The sequence below is a fragment of the Lucilia cuprina genome, chromosome 2 (assembly GCF_022045245.1).
Source record: "Lucilia cuprina isolate Lc7/37 chromosome 2, ASM2204524v1, whole genome shotgun sequence".
Lineage (NCBI taxonomy): Eukaryota > Metazoa > Arthropoda > Insecta > Diptera > Calliphoridae > Lucilia > Lucilia cuprina.
This window is the reverse complement of record NC_060950.1, coordinates 53,836,778-53,855,459: the sequence shown is the minus strand read 5'-3', so window position 1 is coordinate 53,855,459 and position 18,682 is coordinate 53,836,778. Positions and strand designations below refer to the sequence as shown.

The following is an 18,682-nucleotide window of genomic DNA, read 5'->3' as shown; positions in this document are numbered from 1 at the left end:
ATCTCAGAAACTATGTATCCATAGTTCCAAATGATTCAGAATAGAACAAGAAAAGGTTAATTACAGTATCTGTAATAATTTTGGCCATTCTGCAATATCAGATGATTTGAAAACTTGAAATAATTTTACACTTCTTGACAATGAAGATAACGGTTTGTGGTATCGAATTGAAAATTGGTTTTTCGGTTTAAAAATAACGATATAAAGTTTTCGATTAATCTGATGATCTATTAATTACAGTGTCATAAAAAGTTGTTTAAATTTCTAATTATATTATATATAATGTTCAACAATGGGGTTCCTTAAGACACGATATCCTGAAACCCTGATGTGATAGAGATATTCCAGATTTGAATTTGAATAGTAGTTCAAACCTTTCGAAAAGTATATTTTGATCAATTTTAATTTCTGTAACTAATTTATCCATTCGACAAAGTCTGATGATAGGAAAACTTGATATATATTTATACTTCTTGATAATGAATAACGTTGTTAATAACGGTATAAAGGTTTCCATCAATCTGAAAACACTGTCAGAAAAAGTTGCTTAAGTTTCTAGTTACAGTTTTGTATATGTTACCGAATGTAAAGGAAACTTCAATTTCAGTTTTTATTTGTAAATAATTTCAAAGCGATAGGGGAAACAAAAGTTTAAATATTATATTGTTATAATGGCAACTCTGTTACAACTCTCAGTTCTTTGTTTTTTTTTTGCATTGTATTATTTTTCATATTTATTTATTATTGTTTGTTTTTTTACAGAATTTAAATTAAGGGTTATCAGTTGCAAAAGCTCAATCAAGGAATAAATAATTTATAACAATAACAACAACAACAAAAACCCAACAATAATTTGATTGCTATATTTGTATTATTTTGTTGTTACTCTGTGCAAACTTATTATTATTTCCATTATACAGAGTTGTGTTGCTAAAATAAAACCGACTAAATAGAAATTTCAGAAAATGTAGATAATTTTTAAAACAAGGATCCTAAAGCCAATATCTTTAATTTGAGGTTATAAAGTTTTTGCATAAAAACACTTAAGTTATTTTACCAACAAATCGGCATATTATTATAAACGATTCTATAGAAACAATCAAATAGAAACTACTAACTATATATTATTATTATTAAACTAATAATTGAGATTACAAAATAGAATTTTGTAATAAAAGCTTAAAGCAAAGTATGTAAATAAAGATGAATGAACTACTCAATGAAATTATTTAATCAGGATTTTCTTTAAACGACAAAAAAAAAACAAAACCAAAGACTAAGGTTAAAGTTCTAGTAGATTGGCGATATGAAAACCCCCTTTGCGGTTTATTAATTTTAATGGTTAAACAACAAAACAACTACAAAACCTATATATGAGTTCAATGAGCTTTGAAATGAAGACAAAACTATGAAATACTGACAACTAGTTGTTGTTGTTGTAATACAAAATTGTAATTTTACTGATGTGAATAGTGATTTCAATTTATTTGTAATTTTACACATTATTTATTTAAATCTTTAAAAGTGTGGTTAAACAACCATGTGAATGCGTGAAAATAGCAAAGTAAACTTAACACCGCCACAAAAACCTTAACCAACACTGCAGCAATAATAATAAACAACAACAACAATAGCAGCATCGGCAGTAGCAACTTAATCATCAGTTGTAAATAATGGGAATGCGTGAAAATAGCAAGCAAGTCAAATTAACACCATTAAATAAATCAAGCAAAGTGTTGCCCAGGCAAATAATGGCATTTTTTGTTTGTTTTTTTTTTTGGCGAATAAAGCATTTTTTTCCTGTTTAACATAATAAAATGGCAAAGTTAGTAGAAAAATTTATTTCCATTTAAAATATAATAAAATTCAAAAAATGTCTGTTTAAATAATTAATTTATTTGTTGTTTGGTTTTATTGCTCCAAACAAATTAATTTGTTAAAATTGCAAAATATCAAAAAGCCATTAATTTCAATCTAGTAAAAATTTCGTTATAAACTGAAACCAACGAATTTCTATTAACAATTGACCAATTATAATACTACAGGCAGAATACAGTCCGATAGACAGACAGACAGACAGACAGACAGACAGACATAGAGATTTTGTTTTATTAGTCATGCAAATTAAAACACAATTTAAAGAAAATTGAAAAATTTAACTTAAAGAAAGGCATAGAAACAGAGAGCGAGAGGGTGTTTTATATTTCGCTGTAATAAATTAAGAAAATAAAAAGGCCAAACATAAATTTTTTTAAACTTATAAGCAACAGTATGTGGTGTGAAGTTTACAATAAATTTAAGAAAAAAAATACATAAAAAATTTAAGCAAGAAGCTACAAACTAAAAGACAACATCATGCTCTTAAATTTAAACGACCACAACAAGAAGGAAGAAAAAAAAACGCAAAACACACAAATCAAAATTAATATTTATGATCACATTGAGAAGATGATGATAAACAGAAATGTATACGAAAAGAAATTTGTATTGCAGCTTTAGCCTGTGGAGACGCTGTGTCTTCCACAAACAAACAATATACAGGCAATATCAACAAAATGCAGCAAAGTTTGCTGCCAGATCAACAGAAAAAACAGCAACGCAACAAAAATGTGCAGCATGTCATAAATTAACAACTCTGATAACTGCTTGAAAATAACGAAGAAAAAACCCTAAAAAAAAGCAATCAACAAAAACTAAAAATCATAAAAATTTTCCTTTTTTTGGGGGGGAAAATCATCAATGACATTTCAGGCTTAAAAACATGTGTAAAAGAAATAAAACACCCACCATTAGCTGTAGCATAGACTAAAAATCATATTTTTTTATGAATTCTTTAATAATTTAAACAAAACTTCAGGCTCTTAATCAACTGCAAGGGTTAAAGTCTTTATTTTAATATTTTACATAGAAATAAAAAGTTTAAATTTTCATTTTAATTTTCCACAGCAACCGAATAACCTATTGTTAAAACTGACCATAAAATAGCAGAGAAAAACTAAATTTATCATTTACCAAATAGTATAGAAATTTGTAACAACAAATAAATTTGGTAAAATGTTTCATTTCTTTGTTGTTGTGAGCTTTTAAACAATTTACCACTCTATGGTCAAGCACAACTGGGTGCCAAAATATAGAATTATAGACTAAATTTTTTTGGGTCATAGACGGTTTTGGTAGAGAGTACTACAGTAAAGCAATCCAAGATCAGGGAAATTTGTACTCTATCGATCAGTGATTCTTCTAATCTCCCTTGAGAAGGTATAGATATACTTTATATACTGATTTATCACAGTTGCAACTGCTTTCCCTTTTAACGTTTAGCTTTGGTATATTTATAGATCTAAAAAAGTGATCCTGTTTCGGCCATTTGTATATACTTCTCATATCTAAGTGATCGCTAAAATATCCAACTCAAACATACTGCAAAGCTTCTCATGGCAATCATAAGATATTAAAAACTTACCTTGACTAGTTTGAATAATCGCTACGATTCCATGTTAACATAACATGATCGATGAACAAGATCATGTTAACATGCTTGCGGAATAGTAACTTAGTCATGTTCTTAATGCATCGGATCAGATATGTAAGATCAGTAGCAGTTTTCTTATATTCAATGAAAACAGCTTAACTACAGTTAGAACGTTTTGACATGATTTGACCGATCGATAGGTTTGATTGTTTACTTTGTTATTATTGATCTTAATACATGGAGACCTAAAAATGTTCAACGATGATCAGGACCTCTTTTCTATAATCCAAGATCTCCGTAGCTAAAAAAGAAACTTATGCTCAATGTTTGTTTTTAAACTAATCAATAAGTTAGATTTTTGTTGTGCAATAACCATTAGTATTAAGAGCAGTTACGACAGTGATCTTTTACTGGCCTTTTCCTCCCTTAGAATATTTTCAAGAATGCATGCAGCACTTGATATTCTCATATGATTTGATGATCAGCAAAATAACTAGATTTTTATAAAACGAAAATGTCAAGTTTCTCAGATCGTTTATATCTTGTAGATCCCGACATAGTTGCCAATTAAAAGAAAAGCTTTTGCTTTTGCCAATATCGGTTATTCTCATCTTGTAGATCCTGATATAATCGCCTATTCATTAGATTGAAATGATTTAAGACATTCAACTCACACACAGTACAAAACAGTTAGATCTCTCAGAGAACATCGGCTTGGAGATATTTAAAGTTTGATTTGAGATATCTGCTCTCTTTAGAGTGATCGATAAGTATAAGCATCACCAATAGAGTAGAGATCCTTTTGTTTTCATACATCCATGATTTTCTACTTGTTTAAAGAGTAATTGAATGTTTGAGTTGTTAGGAACTCCTTGATGCTCTATAGGTTACACTAATGAATTTCTAGGTAAAAGCAACAGTAGAATCTTTCGGAGCTTAAGTGATTGGAGGAGTAAAAACAAGAATTTTTTATTTACCCATCCTAGATCTCAACTATCCTCCCGTTCATACATCCATAATCTACTTGTTTAATGAGGTAATATCAAGTTATTGAGATTTTAAATGTTTAGGGACTCCTGATTGCTCTAAAGTTTTCAATCAACTGATTGATCACTGATTTTGCTATGATCAACAATATTTCATGATAAAATAACACTCTTGTAGATCTTGATGTTATAAACAATTAAAAGTCACAGTTAGATCATAACAGAGTACAAACGATAGAAGAAGTTTTTGATCTTTACTATCCTGCCATTTTGTTTGATTACAAATCGAACAGAGCTTTTATACGATCTTCTGGTTTTACGTGGCAACATCAAGTAATTGTGAATAATTGAATCTTGTAATTGAATCACAAGAAATTTCGTAGCACCTGGATCTTACAGACTATAAAAAACATGTCCTAGAACCTAAGAATTTTACTTCTGGTTAAGAAACTTAAAGATTTTTTGGAAATCTAAGAGAGCAAGCTATAGATCCTTATGTGTTACATCTAGTAATTGAATATCATCATAATCCCCTCCAGTAGAACTTATTACTTATAATGGTAGAGTGTAGGGTATTAAAAATAACCCAGAATTTAAAATTTAAATATTTTCGTTTTTTTTTTTTTTTTTTTTGAATGCTGCACAAGTTATGTGATACTTTAGTTTTTATGCTTGTTGATGCTCATATGTTAAAGTTCTATTTTTTCCATACAACGAAAGATACATAGCACCAACAAAAAAAAAGAAGCATACACATATACAATTTAAAAATGCAGTGATGTGACATTTTTTTCCACATTTTTTTATGATTTTATGACTCTACTAAAAATGTTCGAAACAGAGATATATGTACATACCTACGACATACACGCGAGATATTAACGACAATAGTGGCAGTGGCAGCACAAGTTTCAGGCAAAAGTGACAAAAAAAAATCAAAATAAATTCACTAAATTTATTTTATATGGTAAAAGAGGAGGAAAAAGTTTGTTCTTGTTTTCAGTTTAGTTGCTGGCGCATTCACTTTTTTTCTCTTCATTAGCCTGGGTTATTGATACTTTTTGTTTTTAGTTTGTTAAATGTCCATCAACGCAATAACATGACGATGATGATGATGGTGAAACTGTTGACGACTATGATAATGATGAACTCATAATTAAATCGATGACATCTCCCCCAAACTATCAATGAATTTAACAACAACCTTTATGTGGCATTGCGGGCAAAAGTGAAAATTTTTTCTGCTGTTATTTATGCATATTATATATTTTAATGTTGCCCCGATTTACACGTCATATATAGCAAACGCATCGTGCCACAATATAGTAGTACAGTGTAGCACGCTTCAACTAATTATGCGTTTTTATGGTTTGGTTTTCTTTTCCGATTTGTTTATTCTCGTTTGTTTTATTTGCCACATCACATCATGTTTTATATACATGATCTTTAATTGTTATTTTGTTGATTTGTCCTTTATATGTTGTTTTTAATTTAAAGTTTTTTTAGGTTTTTTTGTGTGGGTGGGAGTTTTCATTTCGTTTCAAGGAAATTTATAAATATTAATAGCAATTAAACGGGAGTTAGGAATTTATAAATATTAGGGAGATTCTGATCTCACTTAATTTCAATTCACAAGGCAATAAGGTCGGATTGTCCCCAACTACCTCCCCCGGGGGCTTTGCCCTTGCATAGATTGCCAGAGGTCCAACCAGTGCACCGAAAAGTCTGGTACTACGGGTGGCCAGTTGTCCACAGGACTATGTCCTGGCTGGTCAGTTAGTTGAGGTTCCTTCGGGATTCACGTAGTGGCTTTAAACCCAAATTCGCGGGGAGAGTAAGTAGCGGTTAAAAGACTGTTGCATGATAATAGTCAATATTTCGGGATAAGTTCGGTGCTGTTGCCGAGAACAACAGACGCTCCGCAGTATATGTACGGGATGAATGTGAGGTTCGGCGGGACTTACCCCACCCGTCTACCTAATGAACGTGTCGTATGTTTTTCTCTTATGAATGTGTCGTATAATTAAGATGTATGCTGGGTTGAATAATGATGGATGAAAGGTATCATATACATTTGATACCATTGAATTTTCCAGATATGTTCAGGATTTACTCTGTTGATATCAGAATTACCACAGTGTGTCACTGTGAGTAAGAACAAGTCTACGCTTATTGATGATCGTACTTCGGTCTACCGGTTACGTCTCTAGGTGCTGTTGCCGAATCAACAGAGGCTATCCAATGGTCAAGAGATTAGATAGCTGGAGTACATCAGCAAAGTACTTGTGCATGGACCGGTTAGAACCAATGTACAAAACTTGCCACCGGCGTTCTTAAATGAACAACAAAGGGGCGATGGTAGACCGTTCTCAAGTCTATCCAGTGGTTGAAAAACACCATAAGGCCGTCAAGGCAGGTGCTCACGTTAAACTCTCGACATTCCTGTCTCGCTTACAGGGGATGCATTGACTCTTTGTTGAACTGCTGGGTAAGGTGACTAATAGATTATGATTATGAAAGACAGATACCAAGCTTAAGTTTTTTTCTTAAATGCCCACTGTCTCGCTTGTAGGGGATTTACAGACTTTTTCGGATGCATTGACTCTTTGTCTAACTGCTGGGTAATTATTCACTGTACATCATACGAAAAATACAACCCTGTTTAAGCTCTAGCTTTGGCCGATATGGTATGGTTAAGCAAGAATTAGTTTCTATGTTCCGTCCCGTGATGTAAAGGATGATGCATGTTTTTCATACAAAAACCTTATGAATCAGCTGATTCAGTACGAAACGAACCGTAGAAACTAACTGAGCTTTGTTTAACATAAAGCTCCCTTAGGAAGGCAATATTGTTGCTGGAAATGACAGCTTTTTGTCCAATAATTCATATAATTCAAGTGCAAAGTATCAGTTATCTTAAGTATATCAAACTTCTCCTATTCCTCATGTTTAAAAGTTCAGCAACTTACGTGCAATTGAAATTCTAACTGTAACTTTATATTCTAACATTATTACTTAATTATTATTACTGTAATTGCCATAAAGGGACCATCAATATATGTTGAAATTTAATTGAAATTTTTTGATTTGAAAAGTTTTTTATAATTTTTTTTGTTTTATTATTACTATTTTAATGTTTATAACGTGCCCGCGTAAGCAATTTATTCATGAAACAACACATGTATAAGAGTGGTTGTGGCTTTTTGGGAAAAAATTACAATTTTTATGTAATTTTAATACATATGAAAATGTTTTTTTAATTTATTTTTTCCTTTTTTTTCCAACAACATTTATTTAATTTTAAATTTGGTAATTCAATAAAACGCTTAAAAAGGCAGAAAAAAAACATATAAAATGTGTTTTTAATTAAACATTGAATTAATGTCAACAAAAGTGTGTGTGTGTGTGTTTGTGTGTGCATATGTGTGTTTGTATAAACAACAAAATATCTAAATAAATAAATTGTGTTAAATAATAAAAACATTAAATTAAATTTTAAATTTAAATTAAATAAAATTTGTTGTTTAAATTAAGAAATTTAAATTTACATTTAATGACATTTTCATTACAAAGTTTTGTTTGTTTTTTTTTTGGGAAAAACTATAAAATGTAATTAACAGATCACCAAGTTAAACGTTTCAATTTGTTGGTTAGATCTACTTAATTTTTTTAATATTTACAGTTTTGTTAAATTTTTTATAACCAGCATAGTTGTTTAATTGTTAGAATATTTAGTAACGATTGTTTTCATTAAAGATCTGTTTTATGTAAATTTTAAAGGGATCTTGTCTTACAGTTGCTTTGAAGATTACAAATGGGCATAAATTTATTGATATTTCCAACTAGAATCCAGTAGACTATGTGAATATGATCGTTACTTTAAGTTGTTAAGCATTCACTTTTAGGTGTTGCAATGTAAGATTCTTCATTCAAGAATGTGATCATAAGAAGCTTTACAAAGCTTTGTGATCGTTTGTTATATGTTTCATCAGATTGTCTTTGTTTTAATATATACGAAGAGCTGAACTTTCATATGAAAGATCAAGATCTATTGTTTCTAGGTCATAAAAGTTCAGGACCTATTGCTTCAACTTGAAATGGCATAATGTAAGATTCTTCAGCATCGAAAATGTGATCATAAGAAGTTCGCAAAGTTTTGTGATTGTTTGTTATATGTTTAATCAGATCGTTTTTGCCTTAATATATATGAAGGCCTGAACTTTGTTATGGAAGATCAGGATATATTTTTTCAAGATCATGTAAGATCAGCATCTATTGCTTCAACATTCGCTTGTAAGATTCTTTAGGATCGAGAATGTGATCATAGGAAGCTTCGCAAAGTTTTGTAATCGTTGGTTATATGTTTAATCAGTCTTTGTTTTAATGTTTATGTTTCAAGATCACTGCAACCGTAAGAAGAAATATCGAGAAGGCTCGATTTCATTCCAACCCAGATAATACTGTCATTATGTTCAGAATAATATCTATAAGTATTAAAGTGAGTTGCAAAGTATTTAATTTGCAATAACTCTCCTCTTCCTGCAATTTTGTTCGCAATGTTCTTATGTTCTTTTCTAGATTCTTCAGCAAAGAAGAAGGAAGTTCTTCAATTCAACGGCAGATAATCCGCTAACAGTTTCCTTTAAATGAAGGAAAGAGATCTTTGTATGCATTGATCTTCACAAAGATCTTCCAGAAGAAGAGAAAGTTCCTTCAAGAACGAAACGTAAGTCCATAAGTTTTTTTCAGCAATAAGAAACGAACGCAAATTCTGATAGAATTAGACAATGTCAATGATCGATGTTTTGATCATGAAAAGCATCGTAGAAGCTTTTCACTCTTAACGTTGTGAAAGCTTTTATAAACAAATATGTACTTATACTACTTTCATAAGCGTGTTTGTCTCGCAGATCTAAACAATATCAAGAATTACACACTTGATTTTCTCCAATAATGATAAGAAATTTCAAACAAGCGCCATGTTAAGATCTTTAAGAATTTTCATTCGGGAAGAAAGACATATTTGTGTTTCGACATCTCCTTAGTTAAAAGTATCCAGAGGAACAATGTGAGCAGGTTCGAAATCTTTGTCTTTTCATTTGGCAGCAATCAAGCCCAGTTGGTTTTTCTACAGCAGTAATGTATGCAGATCTTTGGAATTTATCTAAAATTATCTGTCGAACTGAGAGAACTTTCAGAAACTTCTCAGTTTCATTGAGTGTTTCTATAATGAGTTTAGAAATTTTTTGCTTCAAAAATTTCCTTGGTTATCCGTATCCAGATGAAGAGATCTTTGTCTTTACAAACACAATTGCTTATTATACAGCAGTTAAGTATGTAGATCTTTGAAATTTGTGTACTTTTATCTGTTTTGCTTTAATTAAGTCGAAACGATAGAGATTTTAAAAGCTTTCCAATTTTAATAAGTGTTTCTATATTGAGTTCAAGACTTCTTTGTTTCAAAATTATTCTTCTTTTTTTCGTATCCAGAACGAAGTGTCCAGGCTCTAGATCTTTGTCATATCTATTGGCAGCAATCAAATATAGAAGGTAGCTTCACGGTAGTTCCGTAATAAGATCTTTGAATTCCATCTAAATTTAATGCCAGAATTTAGTCGAACTATTTGGAACTAAGAAAGCTTTCAAAAGTTTTCGATTTTGGGTGATCGTGTTCATATTTATACTCTATGAAATTAAATTTTTAAACTTTTCAAACATTGAGATTTTTCAAAAGCTTTTAGAGTTTGGTTTCTGTAAGATATAACACCGTTTAACATTATTAATAAATTTAATTAAATATTTTAACTTTTCTCCTCCATTAAGCGCGGAGAAAAGAAGCTCAACTTAATTAGCATTAGACATTAAAACAAAACTCAACATGACACCTTAGTAGGGGGTATGCAAATTTCTCTTGAAGATATCTTGCCAAATAAAAACAACAACAAAGAAAACCATTAACTTTAAGCTAAAATTTCTGGTTAATTTCAATACAAATCAGAATAAATTAAAGATTTCCTAAGAAATTTCAGTAAATGTATGGAATAATTTTAGCTTAAGGCTAAAAATCAAATAATGATGAATTTCTATACGCAGCATGATTAATGATTTTGTAATATATATTTCACCAACACATCATTTACAAGTAATATGGGGGGGAAACGTTATCAAGACAAACATTATGGAAAAAAAGTTAACACAAGTTAAATGTTTAAAGTAATTAAATTTAATTTTCTTAAAAAGTGTGACCATAAAGAAAAATCTCAGCTTTAGTAGAGTAAAGTAATAAGAAATATAAAAATCAATTTATGTAATTTTTTTCCTTTCATTGGTATGAAAAAATTAAAACAACCAAGCAACAACTATAAATTAGTAATGGCCAGTTTCTTTAACAAGTTTAAGAAACACAATCAATAGCAGACAGAAAACAACAAGGGGAAGGACGGTTGAAAAAACAACAACAAGTAATACATCAAAACATCATTAACAGATCCCAGAAATCGAAACGGCCACAAACCACTATAGCAGCAGAAATTTATACGAACTAAAAAAATCCTACAATTTTTTCAAGCAACATGTTAAAAATTAATGAGTTTTTTGTTTCTTCAGTAAAGCTGTGTTGCTAATGTAAAGTTGTAACTCTAGCTATAGAGCTGAAGTTACAAACTTCACTTGTTTTTTTATTCTTTTTTTTTAAGTTATAATTAAAAAATATGTTTTACTTTATACTATTTATGTAAATTTTCAGTATTAAAAAAAATAAATAAACAAACAATATATATTTAATTATTACAAGTCATAAATTACAAGCAGGTAAATATACTCGATACAACATACATATGAACACACGTACATACCTACATTAACATTATACCTATACATAACATATTCATTATAAATAAGATTTTTTCATATTATTTTAATTCTTCGAGAGTTTATTTAACGTTCTTTTTACATTCTCTATATGGTAGATTTATAATGTTCAAGTATTTCCATAATTTTTCTTAAGTTAAAGATTCTAAAATCGTATTTGAGTTAATGTAAACATGTCTCAAGTGTTGTGGTATGTCTAATGGAGAAGGGGCGAATGGTATGACAACTACACTAACTGGGAAAATTTTGAATGTTTAAACGTGGGGCATGTAATGTTATAGTTGCTTTTGTTGTTGTTGTTTTGTTTTCATGTGTATTTGACTGTTTGAGAACAAGTCATTAGAAAATTTGTTGGTTGTAAGTATGTCATTATGTTGGGCTAAGAAGAACTTAATGCATTTTAAGTAGTGCATTCATACTAAAAACAGCATATAATAATAATAAACGGGGTATAATGTAAGATATACATAAATATGAAGAAATTATGATGTGTGGGGAAAGGTTTTGTGGTGGAGACATGGTTAAGAGTTAATGCTTAGCGACTCAATAAAAGCTTTAAAATAAGTATCCCCCTAGATTGGGGTGAGAATAGGGGTTTAATATATTTGAAGGAATACGATGGATAACTTTACATGGAAAATGTTGATGGGAAAACCCTTACGTTATGTTTTATAAAGGTTTTATCATCCAATTTTTGGAAACCCGGTTTACAGAACATAGTTCCTTTAATTATATGTGGATTAACATTGCTCTCAAGAAATTTAGATCTAAGAGTCCCAAAATTGCACCATAGTCTTCGCATACTCTATAATCGACTTAATCCGTATTTAGATTAAGTAGCGTCATACTAAGCTCAGCCTTGCTCTTGTCCTCTTCTCTTCATCTTCTCGTTAGGATTACCCCATAGGAACCTTCTCCACGACAACAGAATGTAAATTTCAAATCTTATACATACTGGACTTAATGCAACAAAAAGCGGCCGAAAATTCGAGACTTAAACTAAACAAATCGAGAAAAATATTTGGATATTTAATCCAAAGGAATTTGAAGTTTTATTTTAAACAGTTTAGGCAAATTTAAGACAGCAATAGTATTAATCAATGAATCCTAGTAAAATCTTTACTTACCCGGTAAGTAGGCAAGTAATATTGGTGAAAAGTGTAAGTAGTTACTTTTTGGGTGAATAACTACTTATTTTTCTTCGACGAAGTTTAAAAAATAACTGCTTACAAATCTGCTTACCCAACTTTTCCGGATTTAAAATTTTTTTTAAAGTTATTTTTTTATATTTGCTAGTATATTTTATCATTCTATCTGGAATGGTTTCCACACAAATGTTAATATCAAGATTTCTTGAAAGAACTTTCAAAATCGACTACGGTTAGAAACACTAACTAATTCCTTATAAGACATACGCTATAGACAATTGACTATAAATTCTATTAAAATAATATAATTTATGTTATTGATAACGACAACTCATTACCAAGTAATATATGAAATAAGTATATTACCTACAATACTTATTACTAAAATTTGAAAATATTGTAGATGTAATACTTTTGCAAATTAATCAATATAGTTTCGAAATATGAAACTAGTTTTTGAATAGTTGCGATAAGAACGTTCAGATCACTTGAGATTTTTACATTTAAAGGTATAGATTTGAATTAGATGGAAATGGATATGATCGATTATGCCTTAAAACCTTACAACACGGTGGTTAGATCTTACAATATTGGCAGTAACACTCGTGTCAGGTTTTGTCATGTATTTGAATATTTTTCTGCTAACGTTGTAAGATCTGACAACCGTGCATACATAACTTTGATAACAGGCTATACCAGTTTGCACTAAACGTGCTAATAAATGAATTGCGGATTTTCAAGTCACTTTCAGAATCTGACTTTTTGTGGGAACTAGAGTAAAATGAAGTCCGATCATTTCGAAATTCAGTAAGGTCAACAAGGATTGTATAAAACTTACTTGTGCAAACTTTCATCGAGATACATTTATATTATACATAATTATGAGCTCAAAAGCACTTTTCGGGGGGTTCAGTTGTATGGGGGCTAGGTGAAATACTGGACCGTTTTTTTCAATAGACTTCGCCCTTGAGTTAAAACAAACTAATTTCATCAAATTATCTTGAAAATTGTGACTTGTACTTCGAAATCTTTCTACAAACTAAACACCTTCTAAAGCAACAACAAGTCTCCCCATTTTCTCCACCCAAACACAACAACCAGGCAACCAACCATAATTATGGCATAACGATTACATGGATGGCTTGTTAATACAATGTCTGATTGTCTGGCTGGTTGGGATGATGACAAAAACAAACTAAGAAAATAAAATTCATTGAAAATTAAGCAATTCATGCTTAATTTAAAATGTTTCTAATGTATTTTCTATTGTATTTGATTTAAATTTTATGTTAATTTCTTTTATAACCAAAAATAAGAGAAACATTTAAAATGTTTGTCATTATTGTTGTTGTTCTTATTATTATTATTATTATTATTATTATTATTTGTAACTGTTTAAATTTTAACAATAATTCGTGAAAATATTCTAATTGTGTGACAAGATGAAGACAAACAAAAGAAGAAAAAAAAACTTTGTTACAATAACAACAACATTGAAGAGGATGATTATAAAGAAATAAAATTTAAATATTGACTTAAACAGACATTAAAAATTCTTTTCAATTTTTGTTCTTAAATTATATGAAAAATATTTACTTTTACACTAAACAAAAAAAACATAAATAAAGAAGGAGTCTGAGAAAGAGAAAACAAAATAAACGTGTTATAAAAAGGGGGAGGGGGAGAGAGAGTATACTATGTATGAAGAGAAACAAAAATAACAAACAAATAATAACAAAAAAAGAGTTAAAGACAAACAAGAATAATTCTGGGAATTACTCTTTTATTTGCTTTAACAACAATAAGAATAACAAAAACAACACAAAATAAACTAAAGAAAACAACGTAAAGAGTTAAAGAAAACAATAAATATTGATCTGTTAATTCTTGTTAAAAAAACAAAAATACTAAATACAAATATTTTATCTAATTAAAATAGTATTTGAATATTTGTTTAAACAGCAACAACAATTTAAAGAAAAACACAATAACTTACCTAATAAACGCATTACTTCCTGAGAATTTAGATACAAATTCAGATGGCCCCAGCAGCCGCCCAATGTTGAGAGCATTATTAACATTGTTAATGACAGCCGCCAATGCAGCTGTATTTTATTATTGTTGTTGTTGTTTCCTCTTGTCTTTGCACTTAAGTGTAAACACGCCATTTTGTGTATTTTCTTTTAATTACAAATTTCGCTTTTTATTTAATATAAAAAATTGGCAACTAATAAAACTATTTAATTAATACTTTTGTTTTGTTTATGAAATAGTAAACAAATAATTGGCACTTGTTTGTTTAAATATTTTAATTAATTTTCTCTTAAAAAAATCATCACAGTTTCATATATTTTTTTTCACTTAATATTTTGATATTTATTTTGATAAATATTTTATAAAAAACTTTTTGTTTTATTTATACTTTTTTTTGCTACTCTCACTCTCTTCTTTTTATTTTATCTTTATTTTGCTCTTTTAAAATTTTTATGCTGACTGCTGCTGCTTCTTCCTCTATTTTATTATATATTTTTCCTTTACACTTATATGTATACAAAAAAAAAAAAAAAAAACGCCAGGCAAAATGTGAACAAAAACACCATAAAATGTAAACAAAAAAACCATAAAATGTGTATAAAATTGTTAAAAATTTATTTAATAAATAGCACTTTTTATTTAAGTAAAACTTTTCTTATACAAAACACTTTATTTACATTACAAATTCTTGAAAAATATGTATTCGAATTTTCCGTAAACGAAATGTCAAAATTTTCTATAATGAAAATTTTATATGTAAAATTATTATTATTGTAATGAACAAGCGCAGTATTAAACACCCTGCACTCTTGAATTATAGCTGTCAACTAAAAACTGCCAAACTTGTTTAACAATTCTGACATCTAGTAATGTGCCACAGTGCTGCCAAGTTTGTGTTTAGTTAGTATATGTATACTTTTTTATTGTGTAACAGCGCCCTCACATGTTAGTTTGTGTTTGTTTAAAATGTAAACAAATGTATAAAGGAGAATTAGGGAGAGTAATTTATGTGTGTGAGAGAGAGAGAAATAATGTTTATTTTAGAGAATTTTATTTTGTTTTTAAATAATACTAGGGGCAATTTTTGTTAGTGGATTTTTGTATTACTCGTTTAAGTGGAATGTGTGTAAAGTGGAGAAATTTTATAAAAACGAGAAATTTTGTATCCAATTTAGGGAAGTAAGATCTCCTCTATCTCCTCTGTGTTAAAATACACTCTTTTATATAGTAGGGGAAATGAAAGAAACATGTGGAATTCATACTTTTTGAAAGATCATTTCGATCCTTTTAATTTAATAGATTTTTTTTTTAATTTGAAATCTCTTTTATACGAATTTAAACTTTATGATCTTTGATTAAAGCTATTTTTTAATTTTGCAGTTATTTAGTAAAGTTCACTCTCTTAGCCGATAGGGGAAATTGAAAACTGTGGAATCTATATTTTCTGGGAGATCATATGAATATTAATTGTATACCCTTGAATTTAAATAAAAGTGATTTGTCGTAGGTATATCAGTTTTGCATGACATGGGGGGCATATTGACTGAAAAATTTTAATGTTTTTTTAATAATATTATGGTTTAATTTTTGAAAGATTAATAAATATTTAGAGAACATTATAAGTTTATACACATATCAAAATAAACTTTAAGCCGACATATTATTAACCTTAATTGTCTATAGCAGGGATGGTAAATGGAATTTTTAAATTGTACAAAACTGCATTTTAAAGAGTCCTTTTTTGGGTCAGATTGTACCAAATTTATATTTTTGCAAAATTTATATCAAGCCGACTTTTCAACTCAAAAAGTTAATCTATATTTTTATTATATTAGTCAATGTAATAGTCTAAGACAATAAACTATTTTATGGAATAAACTAGAGGCAATAGTCTATAACAAGACAATCAACTAGTATATAGAATTTTTATACTAGTCCAAAGACTAAATCAGAAGTACTTTAAACGTGTAGATAAAAGTAGTTAAAAACTATAGCTTAGTCATTAGAGAAGACAATATTTAAAACCATTTAGTCAATAGACTAGTTCTTAGACTAGTCAATGAACATTCTACTGTCTCTTTATGGACTCGAGGATAAAATAATACATATAAACTAGACAAAAGACTAGTCTATAGATTCACGTCTAGTCTATATAGTCCATTTACTACTGCAAAGAATAGAAAAACGATCAGGAAAAAAGTAAAATTAAAAAGTACTCTCTCTGATAAATGTTCTCCGGTTATAATTTTATCCAGGATTCTTTACAATATCCTCTTCCGAAGTGTAGTAAAAATTTTACCGAAATCGAAAGTTCTTGAAACCTTGCGTTAAAAATACAATTAAAATATTGTATTTTTAACGCAATTTCATTTTTTAAAATTGTACAAAATGGGTCGTTGTAGTACCATTGTACTATTGAAGATCGAATTGTACCAGAAAAAAGTACAATTGTACCAATTTTTCCAACCCTGGAATGTAGTATAGACTAGTTTTAAACGCGACTTCCAAATTTCAACTTTTAAATTTGTCCTTTCTTAATAATAAACGACCGACGTCCCTGCAAAAATTGAGACTAAAATGCTAACACGTATTAAGAGTACTCAAAGAACATGGATTGGTTTAAACTTAAAAACTAATGTATATTGAAGAAAACAAAGTCCATTTAACATTGTGATATCCTAGGGGAGAACTACGTAATCCATCCATGCATTACATTGGGTCAATCTCAAAACTACTGCTTTGTTTATATAATGGGTGCTATACGATCCATGCCTGCATAACATAGGACTACTAAAAGGATCAATCATGTTTACGAGGGAGTCGTTCTTCGATAACTTAAATGGATCATGTACATACTTCAATAATTTTTGCAGAGGAATTCCCTATTTGGAAACTAAAATGGAAATATGCACCTCAAAGAGTATAGAATCAAAAAAGCTTATTGATATTTATTGATCTTAAATTTGAAATGTGTTCAATTGGAACATTAGATCATGGGAGAATCTGCTGTTACACATATCACTATAATCCGGATGATAAAACGATGGTAATCTCTGCATCATATGGATATGATGGCACTCAGGGATAATCGCCCATGTCAAAGAGAATTTAAATAGAATTTTAAGAGAAAGTAGGTTGGGGTTATTTAAAATTGTTGACAAATATAAAACCGCAATTAAAGCATTAACCAGAGATTCTCTCAGGCTAATTACAACAGGAAGCGTAACCTTCCCACAATGAAAAAGTCTGAGATTAGTACAGACACATCTATAAAAATTTAACGAAGGGATACAGATGAGTGAATATCAAAGTGCTAAACGTCTGCCTTGACGGCCTTATTTCACGAAGGCAGAATTATCCAACCCATTAGGAACAGGATATATCAGTCCTTAAAACAACATTTTCTCCCCGCGAATTTGTGTTTAAACCGTAGCCATTACAAATACAAATGATTATAGAGCTGGCGAATATAACAGTGATGCAATTTATCTGTCATTATATGGTCCAAGGTTAGTACAGGTACTACTATACCAAATTGGATATACCAGATTGGATAGATGAGAATGTAGCGCTTGCAATGAGGTTTAGTGAAACAATATCAATGCCAAAGTCAGGCTTTTTTAAAATTTTAAATCAATTATTAAAAAAAGTGATAAGTCAGTTATTACATCCTCCAGTAACACTAATAAATCATCAGGAGCTCTCTTGCAGTCTGCCACTATGCTGGAATGTATTACAGATTTCAAAGACTAAATTTTAGATGTCACTACAGATCCCTTTGTGAAGTGTACTTATCACACGGAGAAGATCTCTGTCTGAAAGATTATGTCTGAGATTCTGTATGTACATTTAATACTCTTGTCGATCATGTAAAGTTATAACTCCTTAACAGCTTTTATTATAGAGATATGAGAGCCTTTATTTTTATAGGCATATAAATTTCTTTGTAACGTTAGCTTTTAGCAATTCTGCGGTTTTTCAGATCGAGAAGATCTCTCTCAGTTAATCGGCTACAATTCATTTATTCCTTCAGCGAAATTGTATTGGGGGATTTTCAATGAATTTAAGGATAACAAATCAATAGGATAGGACATTTTATCAATTATTCCGAACGGTATGAAATAAAGTATTATCTGAATAGTAAACATTTATTTAAAACAGCATGAAGTAAA

At 29.6% G+C, this 18,682-nt stretch overlaps 1 protein-coding gene and 1 long non-coding RNA gene across 2 annotated transcripts in view; both read right to left on the bottom strand.

Moving 5' to 3' along the window:
- The window catches only part of LOC111674994 (tyrosine-protein kinase Dnt), a 59,101-nt gene extending 44,332 nt beyond the window's left edge, over window positions 1–14,769 (bottom strand). The window contains exon 1 of the mRNA XM_023435682.2: window positions 14,473–14,769. Coding sequence (XP_023291450.1) covers window positions 14,473–14,644 — 172 coding nt within the window. The 5' untranslated portion in view covers window positions 14,645–14,769. The remainder of the gene's footprint in view (window positions 1–14,472) is intronic.
- Window positions 14,770–14,840: 71 nt separating this feature from the next.
- LOC124421463 lies at window positions 14,841–15,324 on the bottom strand. The gene is made up of 2 exons (XR_006941674.1): window positions 15,188–15,324; window positions 14,841–15,015 (listed from the first exon to the last, which is right to left on the bottom strand). It is a non-coding gene; the product is annotated as an uncharacterized LOC124421463 (long non-coding RNA).
- Between the last annotated feature and the right edge of the window lie 3,358 nt (window positions 15,325–18,682).